The 18,879-nt window shown below is 62.6% G+C and overlaps 3 protein-coding genes across 4 annotated transcripts; all 3 read right to left on the bottom strand.

Annotated features, from left to right (window-relative positions):
- Positions 1-1,412: 1,412 nt before the first annotated feature.
- LRRC26 (leucine rich repeat containing 26) lies at positions 1,413-3,306 on the bottom strand. The gene is made up of 2 exons (XM_036393678.2): positions 2,599-3,306; positions 1,413-1,672 (listed from the first exon to the last, which is right to left on the bottom strand). The coding sequence occupies exons 1-2, from the start codon at positions 3,143-3,145 to the stop codon at positions 1,413-1,415; spliced, it is 807 nt and encodes a 268-aa protein (XP_036249571.1). The 5' UTR covers positions 3,146-3,306.
- Positions 3,307-6,939: 3,633 nt separating this feature from the next.
- RNF224 (ring finger protein 224) lies at positions 6,940-7,446 on the bottom strand. The gene has a single exon (XM_036393658.1). It carries the CDS (start codon positions 7,444-7,446, stop codon positions 6,940-6,942), a length of 507 nt encoding a protein of 168 aa, XP_036249551.1.
- A 4,616-nt stretch (positions 7,447-12,062) lies between these two features.
- On the bottom strand, positions 12,063-14,222 carry CYSRT1 (cysteine rich tail 1). 2 transcript variants are annotated; one of them, XM_036394016.1, is made up of 2 exons: positions 14,138-14,222; positions 12,063-13,603 (listed from the first exon to the last, which is right to left on the bottom strand). In XM_036394016.1, the coding sequence occupies exon 2, from the start codon at positions 13,591-13,593 to the stop codon at positions 13,210-13,212; it is 384 nt and encodes a 127-aa protein (XP_036249909.1). In that variant the 5' UTR covers positions 13,594-13,603; positions 14,138-14,222; the 3' UTR covers positions 12,063-13,209. The 2 variants fall into 2 exon arrangements, with proteins under 2 accessions (XP_036249909.1, XP_036249908.1); XM_036394015.1 differs by having other exon boundaries at positions 12,063-13,631; positions 14,138-14,213.
- Between the last annotated feature and the right edge of the window lie 4,657 nt (positions 14,223-18,879).

The following is an 18,879-nucleotide window of genomic DNA, read 5'->3' as shown; positions in this document are numbered from 1 at the left end:
CCCTGGCAGGTTCCAGCTCTTGCATGGGCAGGAGATGGAGTGGACAAGGCTGGTGGTCACAGCATCTCATTGTGGCTCTGATCATCTTGCAGTGGGCAAGAGGTCAGGCCAAAAAGGGCTTTTGTTTCTCCATGAAAGGTGTTTTTGTCACCCCAGCTTGTGGCTTTCTCGTGGAGCTCAGCTCTGGATCCTTCCAGGCTATCTCCCAGCACGCTCACTAAGCATTTCCAGCAGCATTTCCACAGAAAGGAGGGAGCAGGGCAGGGAGGTGCAGGGGCAGCCCCAGCCCCAATTTGTGGGTGATGGGGGGTGAGGCAGCAGCCAGGGCTGCTGTAAAGGGCCCCTGTAAAGGGCTTGTTTGTCCCCACTCCCAACACTGAGCTAACCCCCCACCTTGGCTGGGGATGAGCTGTAGCCTAGGGAAAAGCTATTGAGGGAGAAACCACAGTAGCCTCCCCCATCCTTTGGCAGCTGCCCTGCCCAACCACAGCAGTGGCAGCTCAAGGCTCTTCCTTCAGCCTCACCCTAGACCTTGGTTGTTGGCTGAGCCGTCTCAGCACCAGCATTCCAGACTCAATGGAAAAAAACTATCAAAAGGAGCGTTTTGCAGCCAGCCCTGTCTTTGGGCAGAACTCTGACAGGCCTGGGGTGGTCTGACAGCCCCACGGAGGCTTTGGAATGCTCCAAACTACCCAGAGACCTCCAGGTGTACCAAAAGGCACAGACAGCTCTGGGGTACCCTAAAAGGAAAACAGTGCCTGCCAGGACATGGAGGCCAAACATGGCATTTAGGTGCAGGAAAAGCCAACTCAAGGAGTTCTGAGGGCACAGAAAAAAAGCACTGAGGCTTCTGGGGTCACTGAAGGCAGTCAGAGGGTGCAGGGGGCACCAAAAGGCCCAAGGAGCAAACTGAAAGGCACACAGAGGCTCCTGGGCTGCACCAAAAGGCAAATGGTGACTCCTGAAAGGCACCAAGAGAATATGGTGTGTCGTGGGATGCACACAGGGACTCCCAGGCTGCACCTAAAGGCACAATGAGGCACGTGGGGCATCCTAAATGCACACTGAGGGACTGGGCAGCACAGGGGGTAGGACAAGGGGAGAAGGATCACCTGGATGCCCCCAGGAATGGGATATGCAGATCTGAGGGTGGCCTTGGGGAGGCTCCCAAAACATTGAGAGCATTTTTGGTCAGCCCATGCCCCTGCAGGGAGTTGTGCTGGAGGCTGCTCCTCCCTGGCAGAGGCACTTGGCACCATCTTGGGGAACTCTGAGAGAACCCAGAGCGACTCCAGGAACAGAACTTCCTCTGGCTGCTCCACAGGGATGAGTTTGCAGCAGGTGGGTGCGGGCAGCTGGAGAGGGGCAGGGATGGAGCCCAGCATGGCCAGGGCAGGGCCTGGCTGGGCCCCTCAGTGCACCCTGCAGATGTGGGGTCTCCTCCAGCAGTGGGACTCCCGGCGCAGGCTGTGGTAGAACACGACCAGGGAGCCCAGGAAGGTGCAGAAGAAAATGCTGGCCAGGAAGGAGAAGGGCCCGATGGTGAAGAAGGCGATGTAGTGCTCGGGGGACAGGGAGGTGTCCTGGCACTGCCTGAAGGACTCGTCCCCAAAGGCCATGATCGGATACTTGTTCAGCTGCTCTGGAACTCTGCAGAGGAGCAAACTCTTCTCTGGAAGAGAGAGAGAAGCAGTGCTGGAGGGCACACTGGGCAGCTGGGAAAGGCAGGGGCCAATGACAGGGGGATGGCAGGTCTGCATGGGACAGATGACACCAGGGCAGAAGGACAGGGGTCAGCATCACCCGTGTCAGGGTACAAAGAAGGGGAACAGCGAGCTTCAGGAGTCACCTGTGTGGGATGGGATGGGATGGGATGGGATGGGATGGGATGGGATGGGAGGTGAGCACAGTGCTGGAGGGGGCATAGGAAGATGGGTTTGGGCAGGAGGGCAGGTGGGGCAGGCAAAGGGGAGGGACTGGCTCCCAGAAGACAGATGTGGGGAGCAGTGAGCAGCCAGCCTGGAGATGCCACAGAAGGTCCCGGCCAGAACAAGTGCAGTCACACATCCGAGCTGGAAGCGAGCAGGAGGGGGCAGCAGTAGTAGGAGAGACTTTGCTGGCAGAGCTGTCTTTCAGTGGGGCTCGTAGGGGAAGAAATGCAGGATCAGAAGCAGGTTGATGAAGGCTTTGGGGAAGGGGCTGAAAGCATTGCATCCGGGATGAACCAGTGGTGATGTGCACCCTGACACACGGGCTCCACTTGCCCCCCCAGGTGCCATGTGGCAGGACTGGTGCCACTGCTGGGGCCAGCACTGGGTGCCTGTCCCTGGGACATTGCACAGCCCTCCTTTGCAGGCAATCCCTGCTGCTGACCAGAACCAAAATGTGGGCACCGAGACCCAGCGGTGTATCCACCCAAGCAGACACAGGAGCTGGCATGACCTAAGGACAACTTTGGGGACCCTCACCCCAAGGGCACTGACCACCCAAGCCCCCAGCCAGCTGGCAGCCAGGGTGCTGGGTCTGCCTCAGCCCTGGCAGGGTGAGCAGGCAGCATGGAGTGGCGGGGGGCTTGGGGACAGCGCTCTGGGCACTCACCTCGCACTTTGTCCCTGTTGTGGCTGAGCCAGCGCCAGAGGGGCAGGATGCTGCAGCTGCACACCCAGGGGTTGTCCTGCAGGAGAAGTGCCTGGAGCCGGGGCAAGGCTCCCGGCACGCCGGGCTCCAGCTGCCCCAGCCTGTTGCTGCCCAGGTTGAGCGTGGCCAGGCTGGTGAGGGGCCGGAAGGTGTCGGGGGTGAGCACGCTGAGGTGGTTGTGGCTCAGGTCCAGCTCCTGCAGCGCCCCGAGCCCCAGCAGAGCCTGAGGGTGGATCAGCTCCAGGCGGTTGTGGGCCAGGCTGAGCAGCCGCAGCCCCGGCAGCGGAGGGAAGGAGCGGGGTCCCAGCACGGTGATGAAGTTGTAGGCCAGCCACAGGGTGCTGGTGTTGGCCGAGAGGCTCCAGGGCACCTCGAGGAGGCCCCGCTCGCTGCAGTCCGCCTCTCCCGGGGAGCAGCGGCAGGCGGCCGGGCAGGCGGCCGAGGCCGGCGGGCACAGCAGCAGCAGCAGCAGGCCCAGCACGGGGCCGGGGAGCCTCCAGCCGCCCATGGCTGCCCCGAGGCACAGAGGGCTCCCTGCCCCCTCGGACAGGCTCCCTAGAGCCCCAGGCCTTGCCCAGCTCCCCGGCCCTGCCCGGTGCCCTCGGCTGAGCCCGGCGGCGCTGGCTGGAGGGGCCGGGCCGTGCTCGGCTCCCGGCTGCCACTCGCATTCATCCCCTGCTCACCCAGCTGCAAACCTGGATGGGGCTCTGCTCCCGGACCCGGTTTTCCTCGGGGTGGAGCTGCACTTTTTTCAGCAAATATTTTTGCTGTGATGCTTGCCCTGCAAGGTGTGGAACCGTGCCCACGTCCCTCCCTCCCCCAGGCACCGCTCCAGCCAGGTAAGCAGCCAGCTCTGCGTGGCCTGGGATTAACTGCTTGTGTGTGCTGCTGGCTGGAGAGCTGGAAATCAGCAAATCCAGATCCATCTCTAAGCCTCCATCCTCCCCAGAGGCATCCCCCAGGACATGCTGCCTCAACACCAGAGGGGTGTATGGGCCCAGGACCCCCATGAGTGGCAGAGTAACCAGGAAAAAACATAACTGAGACAAAATCGTGTCATTTGCAGGTCTTAGCCCATGTTAAGTGCTGTCCCACCACATCCAGGGGCCCTCAGTGGGGAGCTGTGCTGGGAACCATGGCCCACCCTGCTGAGCCCAGCCCTCGCCCAAGCCCTGTCTGCCCTGCAGGAGACCACCAGCCCTGCCAGCATGAGGTGGGCTGGGATTACATCCCATGGGCACCTTCCTCCTTCCCAGAAGGGGAACAGTCCGTGTGCACACGCAGGGTTACGCAGGAGCCCCCAATGAGAAGCATGGCATAGGTGACCTTGCTGGGCTGCAGCCACTCAAAACTGGTTTGCCCTCCCCTCAGCATGGCAGTGCCAGTTCCATAGGGCTCAAAGTTCTTCCTCCACCCTGTTTACACCCTCTCCGCTCCAAAGCCACCCAAAGCCTGGCTGCTGAAGGCTGGGCTCATGTCACCTCCCAGTGCCACTGCCCCTGGCAGAGCTCAGTGGGGACTGGGCCACCAAGGGACATGGCTGGCAGCACCTCATCCCACTTAGAGCCAGAGGAGGGGCCCAGAGCAGGGACACTGTCCCCACTCACACCCAGCAGGACTCCAGTGGCCATGGTCCCAGAGGAATCCCTGTCCCTCTGCCCCATGGCCAAGGGGCTGGATGGGCAGCAAGGCAGGGAGGGCACAGTTGCACCTCAGGCCAAGGCCAGAATGTTCCCAAATCTGGGACAGAAGCAGCAGGCAGAGGGTTTATTAATAGCATCCCGAGGAGCTTTGGTTTGTTTATTTATCCTGCAGCAAACTCGCTTTGCTGCATTAATCCCCATCTGGAAATAATTCAGAGGAATCCTCCAGCCCAGCCCAGCCCCAGGGCAAGGGCACAAACCCAGTGCCATGTGAGGCTGCAGCCCCAGCTCATCCCATCCGCAGCCACAGGCTATATGGAGACCTGAATTTTGAGGGAGTCCTGTCCCAAAATGCTCTTCCTCCCAGGACCTTCATTGCCACAGGTGAGAAGTGCAACATTCATGCCAAAAATAACTCAAACCGCTATTAAAAGCAAGGTAATTCCCAGTTTTTGTGCACAAAGAGCCCAGGAAGCTGAAAAGCCTGAAAACTCAGCTCCTCTGGAAGCCCCTTGCTGTCACCCTGATGGGACGTGGCAGGAGAGCTGTCCCTGCCAGGGACATTGCCAGACATCATCCCATGCTCGTGCCTGGTGCCACTCCTGTTCTCCATCCACTGGCTGCACCATGCTGCCATGGCAGGTTGGGGACACATGGGGTCCTGTACCCCAGCAGTGCCACCACTGCCCTTTTCCACCTGCTGGGGTCCCTTGCACTGCCCCTTCCTGGAGCATGGGGACCCAGGACCACGCAGGAGGAGCCCAGGCCCCTGTCCCCAGCCTGAGCAATGCCCACCAGTGCCCTGCTCCCCCTCCACGATGCCCCTTCCTGAGGTTCTGGGCTCCACATGGAATGTGGCAGGACAGGCTGCTCCGAGCAGCTGCTCTGCCAGGCCAGCTCGGGTGCCTGTGCCAGGGGAGGAGCCCCCAGGGCACAGCACTGGGCACTGGCCCTGCTCTGCCCGAGTGCCAAATCAGGGCGTGCAGCCAGCGTGCCAAAAGCATTCCCAGAGTGGTGGAAGGGATGATCCCCTCCTTCAGGGACTGGCTGGGAGCAGGGGGACATCCACGGAGGAAGGAAGCAAGGGCCAAGCCTCCCAGAGGGGCTCTGGTGCTGGGGGGAGGCAGGGAAGCAGGGACATGGGTGTGGGACAGACAGCCATGGGTTTGGTCACCCAGCAAAGGTGCTGGGCTGAGCACAGAGCTGCTGGCACCTCTGCAGGGAGGGACGGGCCCTTCCCTACCCTCTTCCCAGCACCCACTGCTGAGTCTTTGGGGAGAAATGGAGATAGAGGGGGAGGTGCAGTAGCACTCAGTGATACCTCTTATCCATTCCTTGAAGGCTTTAATTTCTCACACATTCCCAGGTAATTAAAGGTCCAAGGCAGGACTCACATGGAATTTCTGAACCATCTGCCCTGGGGCACCCCAGGTTTGTTCTTCTGGGAACACCTCAGCTGGGACTGTTTTATGGCAGGTGACATCAAGTGGCAGAATTGTGCATGTGCTCTGTGCAAGGGTGGGTGCTGTCCATGGCTGATGGAATCCTCTGGCTGCAGCCCTGGCCCCAGCACAGGGAATATCCAAGCACCAGGACTGCCCAGGGGACACAAGGTCCCTGCCAGCCCTAGGGAGGCACAGGCTGGGGTCCCCTGCTGAGTCCTGAGGGGGTTCCTGGTGTTGGGCTTTTGCAAGAGCTCATAAACCACGTGGAAAACAGATGCAGAAAATGAGCCCTGAGGAAGAACTGCAAGAGCTGCCCAGGCAACACCAAGCCCTGGCCAAGAGCTGTTTCAGTATCACCCTGTGCAGCCCAGTGATTCCAGTTTGGCCCCTGTTAACCCAGACCAGCTGCCTGGGCTCTTGTCCTTGCACCCTGGTGTGGAGTCAGGCAGGGAAAGCAGGGAAAGCCATGCAGGCAGCAGGGCACAACTGGAAAAACAGCAGGGTTTGTGTGTGTGTGTGAGGAAAGGGTCAGGCAGGAAAAGCCAAACCTGGCATGAGCCACAGAGCACGAGGCCAAGCAGGAGCTTCTTGAGCTCAGCTCTCCTCCCACAGCAGAGCAACATCCGAGGTTTCCTAACAACTCTGAAAACCTCAATTTCAACTGTCCTACTATCCCAATGCCAAAATTTTTCATGCAGTTGACCGGGAGAGCAAACACTCCCAGCACAGCAACCCAGCCGGGCAGGTCACTTCTCCCCCACCCGCCACAGGCAGGGCTTGCCCTGGGCCAGGATTGCCAGCAAACAGGACCAGGATGTGCAGCCCAGCAGGACCAAAGTGTCTTTATTAGACCTGGAGCTCTCAGGGTGCTGGACACAGCCCATGGCGTCGCTGTGCCAGGCCCCTGTCCCTGCCAGGCGGTGCTCGGTGCCACTGCCCTTGCTGCAGAGCCACATACTCGGGGGAACAGAGCATGGGCCAGGCTGTGCTCAGGGGCCAGGGAACGTCTGTGATGGCTGGACCAGGTTTCTGAGTCATCAGCAGGGCAGACAGGCAGGATGAGGGGGTGGTAGCATCCTGCTCCCCCACTGCTGCTCCCCAAATCCGGACAGGATGGGCAGGAAAGCCCTTCCTGCTCTTCCTGGGCTGCCAGCACAGCCCCAGCACTGCAGTCCCCAGTGGGTCCCAGGCAGTCTCAGGCCGGCCCCTGGTGCTCAGCTCTCGAAGGCGGCGGTGACCCCGCAGCACAGGCACAGCCGGCAGCAGCCGCGCCGGGGCAGCAGCGCCGGGGGCACCGGCTCTTGGCACAGCCCCGCCGGCTGCTGGGTCACGGCCGGCTCCTTGCCCGGGCCCTTGGCGGGCAGCGCGGCCGGGCTCCTGCCGGCGCCCCGCGGCTGCTCCTTGTCAGCCTTGACGGCCAGGAAGGTGGCCAGGTCCAGGTCCAGCATGGTGACCCCTCCGCGCGGCGTGGGCGTGTTCTGGCGGCACTGCGGGCACGGGATCCAGCGCTGCTCGTTGCTGACCGCGTCCAGGCGCTTCAGGCACGCCTGGCAGAAGGTGTGCCCGCAGTACAGGCGCCGCGGCAGCCGCACGCCCAGGTCGTAGGAGGAGTAGCAGATGATGCACTCGACGCGCTGGCTGCCCCGGCTGGGGGTGCGCGAGTGCGCCCCGACACACGGCCCCGAGCCCTCTGCCCGGGGGCTGCCACCGGCCTGGGACATGCTGGGGAGGGGGCGAGAGGAGCCGTGAGGGCATGGCTGGGGAGGGGCACAGAGCTGGGACGTCACCTCCGAGTGCCCCCGACACGTGGGGAGGTGGGAGCGGTCCGTGCGGTGGGAGCAGCAGGATCCCTGCCCAACACCCTGCCCGCTGCCTGCCACCCCTGCCCAGCCCTGCCTGGCAGAGCGGGATGCTGCCACTGCAGTGACACTGCCACTACATCCATGGCATGTGCCAGTGCCACACCGGGAGCTCTGCAGGGAATGTGTGCTGGCCAGATCTCAGCAGCCTGTTCAGGGTGCAGCCTGGGACTGGGGGAGCAGGGGGGAAGCAGGAGCGAGGGGTCTGGCGGGGCTGGGGAGCAGCACTTGGAGACAAGGCAGTGGCACAGCCCCACCCTCCCCAGCCCCGGGCTGTGCTGGCACAGGGGGTGGCACAAAGGCTCGTGGGGAGGGGTCTGAGGGGACCCAGCCTCATCTCAGGCGGGGTCTGGTACACCAGTATGTTTGCAAACTTCTCCTGGAGGCCACCAAGACTCTGTTCCTTCTCCTCAGGTGACCTCAATTGTTTTGGTGCACACGGGTACCCCTCTCTCCCCTCCTCACAGTTCCCCCATCCCTACCTGTCCTGAGATACTTCCCAGGGCCTCGGGGTTGGTGGCAGAAGGGCTGTGCTGTCCCGGCGGCTGTGGCAGTCCTGTGGGGAGCATCGGGGGCTGAGCTGCCAGCCAGGTCCCTGTGGCTGCCAGTGGCCCTGGTAGTGGGCAGGGGCTCACCTTTCAGGGACAGCTGCTATTGGATCTGCTGCAGGGAAGCCAAGCCCGGGAGATTGGGTTACAAGCACCTGGGTAACAAAGACCTCTGAAATCTAAGCCCAGGAATGGTCATTAACCATCAGCCTGTGCTTCACTGACAGAAGGAACCGTGCCTGGGAGGCCAAGGAGCTCTGGGCTCCACCCTGGGCAGAGAACATGGATGTTGTCTGGACCTGGGCAGCAGCAATGGAGTCTTCCATGTCCTGGGCCACCCTTCAGAGCCAAGAACATCCGAGCAGACGTCGGCCAGCAGAGACCCCCTGGCACTGCAGCATCCCCAGGTGCTCCGGGCTGTGGGCACAGCTGTGACAGGAGCGGGGGGCACGGTGGGGTGGCAGGGCTGGCACTGCTGCAGGGACACCGGGGCCCTGGCAGTGCCCACGTGTGGGGTGTGCTCCCAGCTGGAGCCTGGGGGTGACTCTGACCTGCCCTGCCCTCCCTGTGGGGCTGCAGGCTCTGGGGGCTGAGTTACCAATGCTCAGTGTCAGGCTGGGAACACCCCAGCACCCCACAGGGACACCTGCAAGGTGCAGGACCCAGGGGAGGTGACAATGCCAGGGAGGTGCCAGACTCTGCCTCCACAGCTGCCCGGGCTCCAGCAGCAAAGTGCCAGCCTTGGCATGGAGGGGGCTGCAGACTGAAGAGGGCAGCGTGGTAGGGGGACAGGTCCTGAGCCCGGGATCCTGGAGGACGAGAGCCCATCCTGGAGGACGAGAGCCAGTCCTGGAGGACGAGAGCCAGTCCTGGAAGCAGGGCAGGAGGGCCAGGACAGGCAGGACAGGCAGCGTTCCCGCGGGCAGCAGCTCCCACTGCCGGCGGGAGAGGGCACGGAGAGAGGCAGCGCTGCCGCCTCACCAGCAGCCCTCGGGCGTGTTCCCAGCACTGCTCAGAGAAAGAATTGGGCATCTTGGAAATGAAGATCCCCACGGGGTCACTGCAGAAGGGCTCAGCTCCTGACGCTGGTCCCTGCGAGCGAGGAAGCAGCTCTGGTACCACGGCACCTCTGGGGCACACATCCCGACTCAGGAGCGACCCAGCCCTGCCACAGGCTGTGTGTGCCATGGGTGCCCAGGCAGGGGGTGGCACCCCATGGCAGGGTTTTGCCTTCCCATTGCCAGGCCAGTGGCAAACACAGGCGGTGAGGCCAGTTTGAGACAGGGCTGTGCCAGGGAAATTGGTTTTGGTCAAACCCATTGGAACAAGGGCCGTGTGCCCTGGGTGGATCAGGATCCAGCTGTGTGGGATTCCAGCTGTGCCCTGGCGTGCTTGGGTTGCACCGTGCCTGCCTGTGCTGGGGTGCAGCCCCTGGGTGCTGGCAGCCAGGGCAGAGCTGGCTCCTGGCGGGCTCAGTGCGCTCCTCCAGGGCCGTGCAGGGGCGGGGCTGTCCCAGGCTGTCCTTCTGCCCCCCAACACACAGCGCTGGCCTGCCTCAGCTGCCACAGGGACAGGAATGCTGCTGTCCCATAGGCAGCTCTGCCAAAAAACTTCTGTGGGTGAGAGGGCTGGGCTTGGCTCTGTGCACAGCCAGGGGTGCCCCTGGCACTGCTCAGGGGCAGTGACCCCTTGGGCTGCCTCTCCTGCTCCACACACACACCCACACCCACACACACCCCCAGGCATCCTGCCTGCCCTCCTTCCCCCCTCCAGCCTCTCCCAGCCCCTGACCATCAGCCCTCATGTCCCTCCCTGATGCCAGCAGAGCTCTGTCCCATTGAGGGGCTCTGCCCAGCTGCCCTTGGACACTTCTGCCCCTTGCTGGGCACCCCAGCTCAGCACAGGCAGGGTTTGGGGCAGGGGAGCCCTTGGTGACAGGGACTGTGCATCTGCCATGCTGACACCAAGGGCACTGCCAGCCCTGCCAAAAGCCCACCTGGATCCAGGAACAGGGAATCACAGAACCATTAAGGTTGGGAAGTATCTTTTAAATCATCAAGTCAAATATCAACCCAGCAGTACCACGTTCACCACTAGCCTATGTCTCCAAGTGCCACATCGACTCATTTTTTGAACACTTCCAGGGATGGTGACTCCACCACGGCCCTGGGCAGCCTGTGCCAGGGCTTTACAGCCCTTTCAGTGAAACATTTTTTCCGAATATCCAACGTATCCCCTGGCACAACCTGAGGCTGTTTCCTCTTGTCCCATCACTTGTTACTCGGGAAAAGAGACCAGCCTTCACCTCCCGACAGCTTCTTCCAGGGAGATATGTGGAGCAATAAGGTCTCCCTTCAGGAAAGGCAGATCTGCAATCAGCAGCAACACACATGGATGGGAAACGTGTTTCCCTGCTCCCAGGATCATCCGCGGCTTGCAGGGACCTTCGGCCCCGTGACAGGGAGCGGCACCCTCAGGGAGAGCAAAGGTCTGATGGGGATGAGCCGGAGCCCTGCACCGCCACCCACGCTCCAGAGGCAGGAGGTGGCACTCGCCCAGCACAACCCTGGGCACCCGCGGGCACCTTGGGAGGGTGGACACAGCCGGGGAGCGCCCATGGGACGCTCTGCGGCAGCTGCCCGGCTCATCAGAGCCCTGCCCGGTCCGGGGCCGCAGCCTCACCGGTGCCCCGCTCACCCCCGCTCCCGCTGCTGAATCATTGCCCGCCGGTCTGCGGGCGGTGCCGGCCGCTCCCGCCGCGTGTGCCATCGCCCCGGGGCTGGGCAGAGCCAAGGGCAGCGGTGACACACGGCAGATGTGGCACCTGCCCTGCCCGCCCCTGCCCTGCCCTGCCCTGCCCCGCCGAGCTCCCGGCCCGCTCGTACCGGCCGCTGTGGCCCCGGGCTGTGCCCAGGCGCCGCACACCCTGGGGACACTTTTCTGTCCCCGGGCTGTGCCCAGGCACCGCACACCCTTTTCTGTGCCCGGGCCGTGCGTGTCCCGCAGCGCCCGGGCAGCCTCGCCCACGGGCTCGGCCGTGCGGTGTCCCCTGCCCGCCGCACGCACGGGGCAGGGCTGGCGATACCAAAGCAAACAAGGGATGGATCTGCCCGTCCCCACTGCGCCCTGGGCAGGGAGAACAAGGGAGCTCCTTGTGCAGGGCGGGCACCGTGTGGCTGTGTCCCTGCCAGCCGCACACCCCGGTCCCACCACCCTGGCATCTGCACCAGGCGGGGGGGACGGCACGGGGGGGCAAAGCTCTGCCAGGCCACGGCCACCCCAGCCCAGAATATCCCGGAATGGGGGTGGGATTGCAAGGGTGATGGGCTCCCAGGCCGTGGCAGACTCCTGGGGTGGGCTCCCAGGCACTGGGGGCTTCCCGTGGGATCTGTGTGCTGGCACCCCAGCACTGCTGGCACCCAGTGCTCCTGGGGCCTCAGTGCAGCTGGGCTCCAAGCAGGGGGGGATTCCAAGCCATGGTGGGCTCCCATTGCTGAGGGAGTCCCAGGGGGTCACAGCCAGCCTGGGCAGTGTCCTGGAGCCCACCCAGCTGCTCAGCCAGGAACTTCCCTTTGCCAGGCCCTTCCTCAGCCTCTTCCAAAGACTCACGAAGTCTTTCCAGACAGGACAGTCATCCAGCTTGGCAGGGCTGGGCTGAGCACCAGCCAGTGTCCCAGACAGGCAGGAGCAGCCTGTACTGGGAACGCCTGGGTGCTGCTGGACCCGGGCTGGCACTGCTGGACCTGGGCTGGCAGTGGGGCACCAGGCAGCAGCCAAAGAGCTCAGTGTGAGCTGCTGCTGCCACGAGTCATCAGGGCAACAGTTAAGCCTGGTTTGGAGGCTTTAGAGCTGCCCCTACACACCCACCAGGGAAAGCAAGAAATGACACAGAAATCCCAGAAAAGCCTGGGTGGAGGGAAGAGGCACACCTTGGCAGGGCAGGAGAGGGCTGTAATTTTATTTGCAGCAGCCTGAAGTCATCTGCAAACACAGGCACTCCTCCCAAGCCCCGGTCCCACAGAGCAGGCAGTCCTGCAGCGGCCAGGGAGCAGAGCAGCCCCAGGGAGGGCTGCCAGCACCAGGGAGGGACGTCAGCAGCACGGCGGGACATCAGCACAACAGCGGGCTTGTTCCAGGTCGATGGCAGCAGCCCCAGCCCAAAGCCCAGCCTGGAGGAGCTCCAGCACACGGGGAAGAGCCAGCAGCTCCTCCCCCCTTCCTCCAGTCCCTGGGAGCTGCAAAGGCCAATGCTGGGCCTCTGCCTCCCCAGCAAGGTGCCCGAGCGCTGCCCCACTGCTGGAGCTGGGCCAGCCCTCTGAGCTGGACCTGTCTCTGGGATGCAGATGGGACAAGAGGTTGTGCCCAGCACCCCGCAAGCCTGGCTGGAGGAACAGAATGGGGCTGGGAGTTTTCTGGCACCGGGATGTTAATGCCCACATCCATGCTGTGCCATCAGGTGCTGCCCTGGAGCACGGCCCAGCACTCTGCCATGCTTTGGCTGTCTGTCTCTCCCGTTTCCATCGCTCTGCCCCATGGGCAGTGTGGTGAGGAGGAGCAGGATCCAGATGGAGTTTGGTGCAGGGGGCCAGCAGCACCCCTGTGATGCTGTGGGAGGGGGGACGCTCACTTCTGGGCAGGTGGGTCCCTGTGCCAGCTGGAGGCTTGTCCCTGGCTCCTCTCCACTGCTCCAGGACAGTGATGATGATGTCCTCCTCTGCCACACACAGGGCTGCCAGCATCCAAACCCAGCCTCGAGCACTGGGCACTGCCTGCCCCTTGCCAGGGTGGAGTTCCCAGCACAAGGACGCTGCCAGGGGCTCAGTGCAGGGTCACAGGCGCAGTGCTGCCCCTTCTCCAGTGCAGTCACTTCTTGGTGACACCTGTCCTGGCACACATCGTCCTTATGGCCCTATCTGGCAGGTGCCCATCACCAGCACATCTGGCTGCAGAGTTCACAAGTAAAAAGCAACATCAGTCCAGACAGTGCCAGCTCTGCCAGGGGCCCAGCAGCCATGTCCCTGTGGGGTCCCCTGGCCCCATCCCATAGTCACGCATCCCATGTGTGCAGGGAGGGCCCTTAGGAGATGACACAGCAGCACTTTGGGCAGCAGGAGCAGCACCTGCAGCAGCCACATCGCCTGCCAGCCCCCTGCTCCTGGCCCTTGGGTGGCTTGTCCAGGGTCACGGTGTAGAAGGAGGCAGATGAGTCCCCATTGGGCATCCTCAGGCTGGCATAGGGGTTATAGGGACGGGACCAGGACTTGTCGGTGGAGATGGCTGGGCTGTTGCAGCCATTGGCAAGCTCTGTGTGTCCCCCGGTGCCGTAGGAGGGCACGGCCACAGGGTTGGCGATGACGGTGGGCTCGTCTCTCAGGTAGCGAGTGATGAAGCTCTGCTGGAACTGCTCCCGTGGGATGTTGACGCTGGCATAGGGGTTCTGCACGGTGACTCCCCGATCCATGTCCCTGCCCCTTGTCAGACACGTGGCACTGCCCACCCCTGCGGGACAGAGCCCCTGTCACCCCGGGGTGCTCTCACAGCAGGGGAGGGACCCCCGGCAGACCCCCCTGGTTTGGGAGTCTGTGCTCCCCACTCCCCGCCCGCCCCAAGGGACCCCCACAAGATACACGTGGACCCACCAGAGCTGGGAGGGGAGGCAGGAGCGGGGGTGCAGGGGGTGAGCAGGGCACGGGGGGGCAGGAGGGGAGGCTGAGTGGGGAAAGAGTGCGGGGCAGTGGGGTGGGGATCTCTAGGGGGACACAGAGCAGGACGGGAAAAAGTGGGGAGAGGAGCGGGAGGAAAGGGGGTGCAGGGGAGTGGAAAGGCAGAGGGAAGATGGGACAGGACGGGGACAGTTGGGATAGGGGCTGGGGACGGGGCAAGCGGTGGGAGATGGGGAATCGGGGCGGGGGGCGCAGAGGAAGGAGGAGGGCAGGCAGGGGAAGGGGCGCAGGGGGAGCAGGCAGGGAGCAGGCAGGGCACGGGCAGCGATCCCCGGGACTCACCGAGCGCGGCTCCGGCCGCTGCGGGGCCGCTCTGCCCCGGCTGCGCTTCCTCCTGCACGGACCGCCCCGAGCGGCTCCGCCCCGAGCGACCGACAGACAGACGGACCGGCCCCGCAGACAGACAGACCGGCCCCGAGAGAGCGGGGCAGGAACACCCCACAGCCAGCCCCCGCCCACCGGCCAGCCCCAGCACCAACCACCAGCCCAGCCCATGGACACCGGCACAGGGCAGGGGCACAGGGAACTGGGCACTGGCACTGGACAGTGGGCACAGGGAACTGGGCGCTGGGCACTGGACAGTGGGCACAGGGAACTGGGCGCTGGGCAGTGGGCACAGGGAACTGGGCACTGGCACTGGACAGTGGGCACAGGGAACTGGGCGCTGGGCACTGGACAGTGGGCACAGGGAACTGGGCGCTGGGCAGTGGGCACAGGGAGCTGGGCACTGGGCACTGGGCACTGGACAGTGGGCACAGGGAGCTGGGCACCTGACAGTGGGCACAGGGAACTGGGCGCTGGGCAGTGGACATGGACACTGCTCAGGAGGCACTGGGACCACAACTGGACAGAGACACTTGGCACTGGACAGGGGCATTGGGCACCAGGCAAGCCACCAGTATCAAGGCACCAAACCAGCACCACCCACTGCTACCAGGAACTGGGCACCAGCAGTGGGTACCAGCACCAGCATGGACACTGGCACCAGCACCACACAGTGCACAGAGAACACCACACAGTGCTACTGTGCACTGTCACCACCACCAGGGCTGGTACAGCCACCAGTGCCACCCCCAGGCACCAGCAGCAGCACTGTGTGCCATGCAGCGGGCACTGAGCTCTGGACACTGGCACCAGCACTGGCACCACGCTGGTTCTGGGCAGCAGGCAGGGACTGGGAGGGGGACACTGCACTCCACAGGTCTGTGGGCACCAGCAAACCCGGAGCACCAGGCGCTGGGCAGAGGGCACCATGCCCATGTCCTGAGCACTGGACAGGGCACAGCAGCTCTGCACCCTCTGCAGCTCCCAGGCCCCCTGCCAGGCTCTGCCTGCCCCCATGGGCACCAGGGTCCCACAGCCCCTGCCAGGCTCTGCTTGCCCTGTCCAGCCCTAAGACCCCAGTGCTGGGGCTCTGCTGGGGTCCTCATCCCTGCAGCACAGCTTGGCTGTGCTGTGGCCTTGTGCCCCCAACAGGGCCTTTTCCAGGGTGGCCTTGGGGGTTTCCAGGGCACCACTGGATGGTGATGCCCACAAGGCTGGATGGAGTGAGGACGTGGCTGTGCCAGGGCAAGGAGAGGGTTGCTGGCACCCGTGCCAGTCCCTGGCACCAGAAGTGCTGCAGCAGAAAAGATGCAAACATTCAGCACCCTCCACCCTGCCCCATCCATGTCCCTGCCGTGTGACCCTGCTGTGATGTTCTCAGCCACTGTCCCTCTTCCCATCCCCAAGGCCCCCACAGTGGCTTGTGCAGAGCCTCAGCACCTTCCCACAAGCAGCTGTGTGCAGAAGCTGCCCCTCCCCTGAGCCTCAGGGATGATGGCACAGCATCCTCCAGGACAGGCCAGGGACAAACACCTCAAATTGCAGCTGAACCCTGCTGGCAGTGAATTACATTGCCCACACACTTTGCAAAGGGAAAAGCCACTTCCTTCTGGCCATCCTTCTGACAACAGAAAATATTTCTCCCCTGTCCTGAGGAGCAGGGGCTGCCCAGGCCAGCCCCTTGGCACCCATGGAACAAGCAGGAGAGCTCCAGCGGGCGATGGGAGCCTGCCTGCCCTGGCAGCACTGCCCCTGGATGAAGCTGCCAGCACCTGCCCGATGCCCAGCTCCTGCCCTCCCTCTGGGGCTGATCCTCTGTCCCTGAGCCTGCTGGGCTGGCAGCTCCCAGAGTGGGGGTTCCCTGCAGGGAGACTCAGCAACCTTCCAAGTGGTGAAGGGAAAGGAGGAGGGAGGCCTGGAATTTTTTGGGGGGGAGAAGCTGACCTTCCTCTGCGCGGTTCTAGCATTGAGAGGGGGCCTCATGCACTTCTGTGCCTCAGTTTCCCCTCCGAGGACTGACAGTGGGGGTGCAGAGAGCGCTCTCTGTGCTGTGACAAATCAGCCCCACAGCACACAGCTCTCGGGTTTGAAAGCTGCAGAACTCCTTCACAGACCCCTCGGGCCTTTCTGCCACCGCAGGGTCACGTGGAGGGGAGCCACAGCAGCCCCTGTCCCTTCACCGGGCCTCGCTGCTGCCCCGTTTCCCCACAGAGAAACTCATCCGTCTGACTAAGCAGGAATAGAAAAAGGCAAATCCTCCGCCCAGGCGTCCTGCGGTGACCCAGCCCCGCCTGGCGTGTCCCTGCCTGCGCAGGGGATGTCGCTGTGGCCCTCTCCAGCAGCACCTTCCCCTTCCTCGCAGAGCCTCAGCACGGGCTGGGTTTGTCTTTTAGCCCGATTTCCATGGCCAGCCCTGCTCCTGAGCAGCTCTGCTTGCAGGGAGCTGCGAGGCTGCACGTCAGGCACAGCCCGGCTCTGGGGGCCCCTGAGAGCCTGCAGCCCCCGGGGCCTGAACGCCTTCCCTCTGCCAGGGGCTGCCTCATGAGGGTCACCTGACAGAGCCTCGGGTGGGGACATCCCTTGTAGTAAACCCCATAAGTCTGGGAAAAGCACCATGGAGAATATGAACAATAGGAATGCTGAAGCAGCAAAAGAAAATTCCTGTCTCCCTGACCTCTGCCCCATAACCTATCTCTGTAACGTTATAAGGCCATGTTGCTTTAACCCTTACTATTGGTCAATTATGGATACCCCTAAACCCTTACCATTGGTTAAGTTTGGATTCTATCCAACCCTACAAAAAGGGCACACTGTACCCCATTCAACAGAAGAAGAGCTGTCGCTGGGACCCTTCACAGACTTCCCCAGTAAAGCCATCTCTGTGGAGCCAGCCAGCGCCTCTCCTTCTCCTCTCTCTGCCATCTGCTGCAGCCTCAAGCCAAGGGCAAACTTACCTAGCAAGCAGAGCTGAAATTCTAAGAGCTTGCAATCACTATAAGAGCTGACAATCTCTGAGCTTGCTATGGTGTTTGACCCGCGGGGGCGATTCGGTCTGAGCTAGCTTAGCATTCGGGCACCCCGGGCTATATTGCTCTGCATGATAATAAGGCCAAATCGGAGGCTTCAGTTATCCCTCAGCTGCTGCAGACCCCACCCGGCCGCTGGGAGCAGAGCCAGCCGGGATCCGCGGTGCCCCCGTGCCGGGGGTGTCTCTCGGCTCTCTCAGCACCCAGCTCTGATCTCGCAGGCACCTCCTGGATATCCTCATTCGCCACAGGGCAGATCTGTGGCAGCCCCAGATGAGGAGAGGTTTCACCAGCCAGGAGCAGCAACCCCTAACCTGGAGTCTGGAGTTCAAACATTTCATTTCTTGCCAAGAAATTCTCCAAATCGAGCTTCAAGGGCCACATCCAGAAATCATGTGTTGATCCTTGGAGGATTTATAGACGATGGAGGATCCCCAGGTGGAAAAGTTGCTGCACCAAAGCTCAAGCTGCTGGTTTGGAGTTGTCCCATGTGGGATTCCCCAAGCTGGGAGCTGGCAGGTGCTGCAGAGCTGTGCCCTCCTTGAGTAAATGGAAGACCTGAGCTAATGTGAGGCTCTCTGTGGCTTAAAACCAGCCTCATTTCCTGCAATTGTTTGCAGGGGGAAAAGAAATAAACAGGAAAAACCAATCAAAAGCTCAATGCCCACCCTGGTGATGTCCTGTGCTGGGGGTGATGGAGAGGGAGGTTCTCAGAGGTGCCACACTGCTTCCAGAGGAATGGTGGTTTGAGGAGGAGCCTGGGAAAACCAGGAGAGAGAGGGGAAAAACCAACCATGGCACTGGCTCGTGAACCTGCTGGGAGCCTGCAAATGAGGGGCAGCCCCATGCAGGGGGCTGAGTTCCCAGCAGGGGCTGCAAGTGCTGCAGGGGCGGGAGCATCCCCAGCCGTGGGACATGAGCCAGGAGGAAAATTCCTGTGCTGGCTCAAGAATTCACAACCTCACTGCATGGGTTCCATGGGGAACCACGGCAGGGCACCCACAGCCTCTGGCCTGTGTGACCCAGCACAAGCTGTTGGGAGTTTTTGCAGAATTCCAGTAACTGCAGAGATCCCTTAGTTACTGAATCCTGAAAATCCTCCCCTCACTGGGGTGCCTTAGCTCACTGGTGCTTCACACACAGCAAAAGGTACATTTATTTTGTAAAAAATCACCCAAACAAACAAACCATCCAGAAAGCCACAGGCACGTCCTGTTCCTGGGCCTCTTTTTGCTGGGGACAGGTATTTGTGTGACATCCCAGCGCTGGAGCTTTCCCAGCTCCAGCTCCTCCCGGGGCTCTCCCAGGCACCAGAATAAAGAACTCCCGAAGCGGCCCCGTGTGTGAGCAGTTCCCGGGCTCCCGGGCGGTGCAGTGCCTGCCGCAGGCACAGGAGGGTGGTGATGCTCTGCGCAGCCCGTCACTGCCGGAGGATGATGAAGGGCGACGCTTCCTAGAGCGGAAGGCTTTGCCACTCGCGGAGGGGACAGCTCGGTGAGCCCCCGGAGCAGATGGTGGCCGCTCGCCAAACCTTGCGGGGGCTGAAGGCTTCGCTGAAGCTCAGGAGAGCCCGTGGGTGGTCGGTGTGAAAAAGGGACACGGGGAGGGGTTGGACCAGTGCAGAGATGGGAGGGCAACCCCCAAATTCGGGCTGTGTGAAACTCATGGGGGATG

The sequence above is a fragment of the Molothrus ater genome, chromosome 20, assembly GCF_012460135.2.
Source record: "Molothrus ater isolate BHLD 08-10-18 breed brown headed cowbird chromosome 20, BPBGC_Mater_1.1, whole genome shotgun sequence".
Classification (NCBI taxonomy): domain Eukaryota; kingdom Metazoa; phylum Chordata; class Aves; order Passeriformes; family Icteridae; genus Molothrus; species Molothrus ater.
This window is presented reverse-complemented; position numbering and strand designations above follow the sequence as displayed.